Here is a 1,748-nt window from a genome sequence, read left to right as displayed (position 1 = left end):
GATCAATGCTATTTACATTAAAGATCGAATCGGCGGACTACACCCCTCCTGGCGCCGATGTACTTGGGTTTGGAAGAGCATCTGCAAAGTGAAAGAGAAGTTAAAGGATGGGTTCGTGAATGGCAGCTGGGATCACCATCCTAAGGGATATACTATTAGAAGTGGATATGATGGTTTGTGCTCGAACAGCATCGCAGCAGTCTGGTCACCTGTGGTTTGGAACAATTGGAATGTCCCTAAACATCCCATTGTTACTTGGTTGATGATGCATAATGGGATGAATGTCAAAGAAAAATTGTTCAAGTATGCTTGTTGTGCTGATGACTTATGTGTGATGTGTGAGTCCCAAACTGAGACTGTGCATCATGTGTTTTCTGAATGTGTTTACAGTTGCAGAATTAAAGCTCAGCTATGCCAATGGTTTGGAGGAACTGTCCCTGATACGATACATCTAGCTACGGTGTATCAGAAATCAGTCATATGGAAAGCTAGAGCTGCTTGTCTTACTGCATACCATTACCATGTTTGGTTCCAAAGAAATAACGCAAGATTAAACTGTTGCTTGCTGCGTCCTGAAGTAGTAGCCAGGAGAATTGAGGAAGAAGTTATCAGGAGAGTAAAAGCTAAGCTAGGAGGAGCCAATGTGAACATTGATTGGCTTGCTTTAATTGAAGGATATCAGGCTTAGTTGCTATATGTTTGTTTTTGTCGATGTGGGGGTTTGAAACGTGAGCAGTTTTTATCTTTTGTATATTCCTTGATTTTATATATAATATTCACATTTTCACCAAAAAAAAAAAAAAAATAATAATAATAATAATAGTAATAATAAGAAACCAAAAACAGAAAGAAATAAATGTATTTTCTTATAAATAAAAGTAAAATTAATTGATATTACAATTTCCCATAAAAATATCATTTATTACTTTGCTTTTTGGGTTTCTTATCATATGCCTAGTGGGCATAGGTTAGAAAAACCGTAGTAACAATAATAGTAACAATAATAGTAATAATAACAGTAACAATAATAACAATAACAAGAATGATGATAATACGATATATGTATAAACATACATATACTGACCCTTATCCCTTACCCTTATCCATTTGCAATCCACCAAAATCCACCGTCAAATCTTAGAGAGAAAGAAGAGAAAAAAAGAGAAGAAAAGGGAGATCGTCTTTTGTCCCTCCGCCAAAATCCACCTTTGGCCGTGGTTGACCACCCAATTGACCACACGTTGACCACCCTAGCTCGGTTTGACCGAGTAGATATAGGGTTATGTGGGGCTGTGTGACTCGATTTAGGGCTAGGATTTTGACCCCCTTTCGTGGCCTGACTTGGGGGAGGCTTGGGTGGTGGTTGTTAGGGGTTGAGTGGGGAGTATGGTGGTGGTCATAGGTGGCGGTTAGGCCGGTTGTTGGTGGCGGTTTTAAGGGGAGAAAAGGGGGGTGACAGGATTGAGTTGTTGTTTGTTGTTGTTGTTGTATGTTGTTATTGTTGGGTGTTCATGTGGTGGGGTTCGGGTCTGGTGGCGGCAGGGGAGTGTCGTCAGGCCGTGACCACCATGGTGGTGGTGGTCGTGTTGGTGGGGTTTTTTAGTCTGGTTGTGTGTGTTGTTGGAGGTGTTGGTTGGTGTCGGGTATGGTGGGTAAGGGCGGCCCTAGGTGGTGCGGCTAGGGGTCAGGTCGACCTGGCCACCGTGGCTAGGTGGTGGTCAAGGTGGGGAGGGTAATGGTGGTTGGTT

The 1,748-nt window shown here is 42.1% G+C and overlaps 1 protein-coding gene across 1 annotated transcript in view; it reads left to right on the top strand.

The window, feature by feature from the left end:
• Nucleotides 1-688, top strand: part of LOC141637232 (uncharacterized) — a 1,026-nt gene extending 338 nt beyond the window's left edge. Inside the window, exon 1 of the mRNA XM_074446796.1 lies at nt 1-688. This exon is cut by the window's left edge and continues 338 nt beyond it. Within this exon, the coding sequence (XP_074302897.1) occupies nt 1-688 (688 nt within the window).
• The last annotated feature ends 1,060 nt before the right edge of the window (nt 689-1,748 follow it).

Source organism: Silene latifolia, unplaced genomic scaffold, assembly GCF_048544455.1.
Source record: "Silene latifolia isolate original U9 population unplaced genomic scaffold, ASM4854445v1 chrun_scaffold_16, whole genome shotgun sequence".
NCBI lineage: Eukaryota > Viridiplantae > Streptophyta > Magnoliopsida > Caryophyllales > Caryophyllaceae > Silene > Silene latifolia.
The sequence above is the reverse complement of the archived record's forward strand: the minus strand, read 5'-3'. Positions and strand labels throughout refer to the sequence as shown.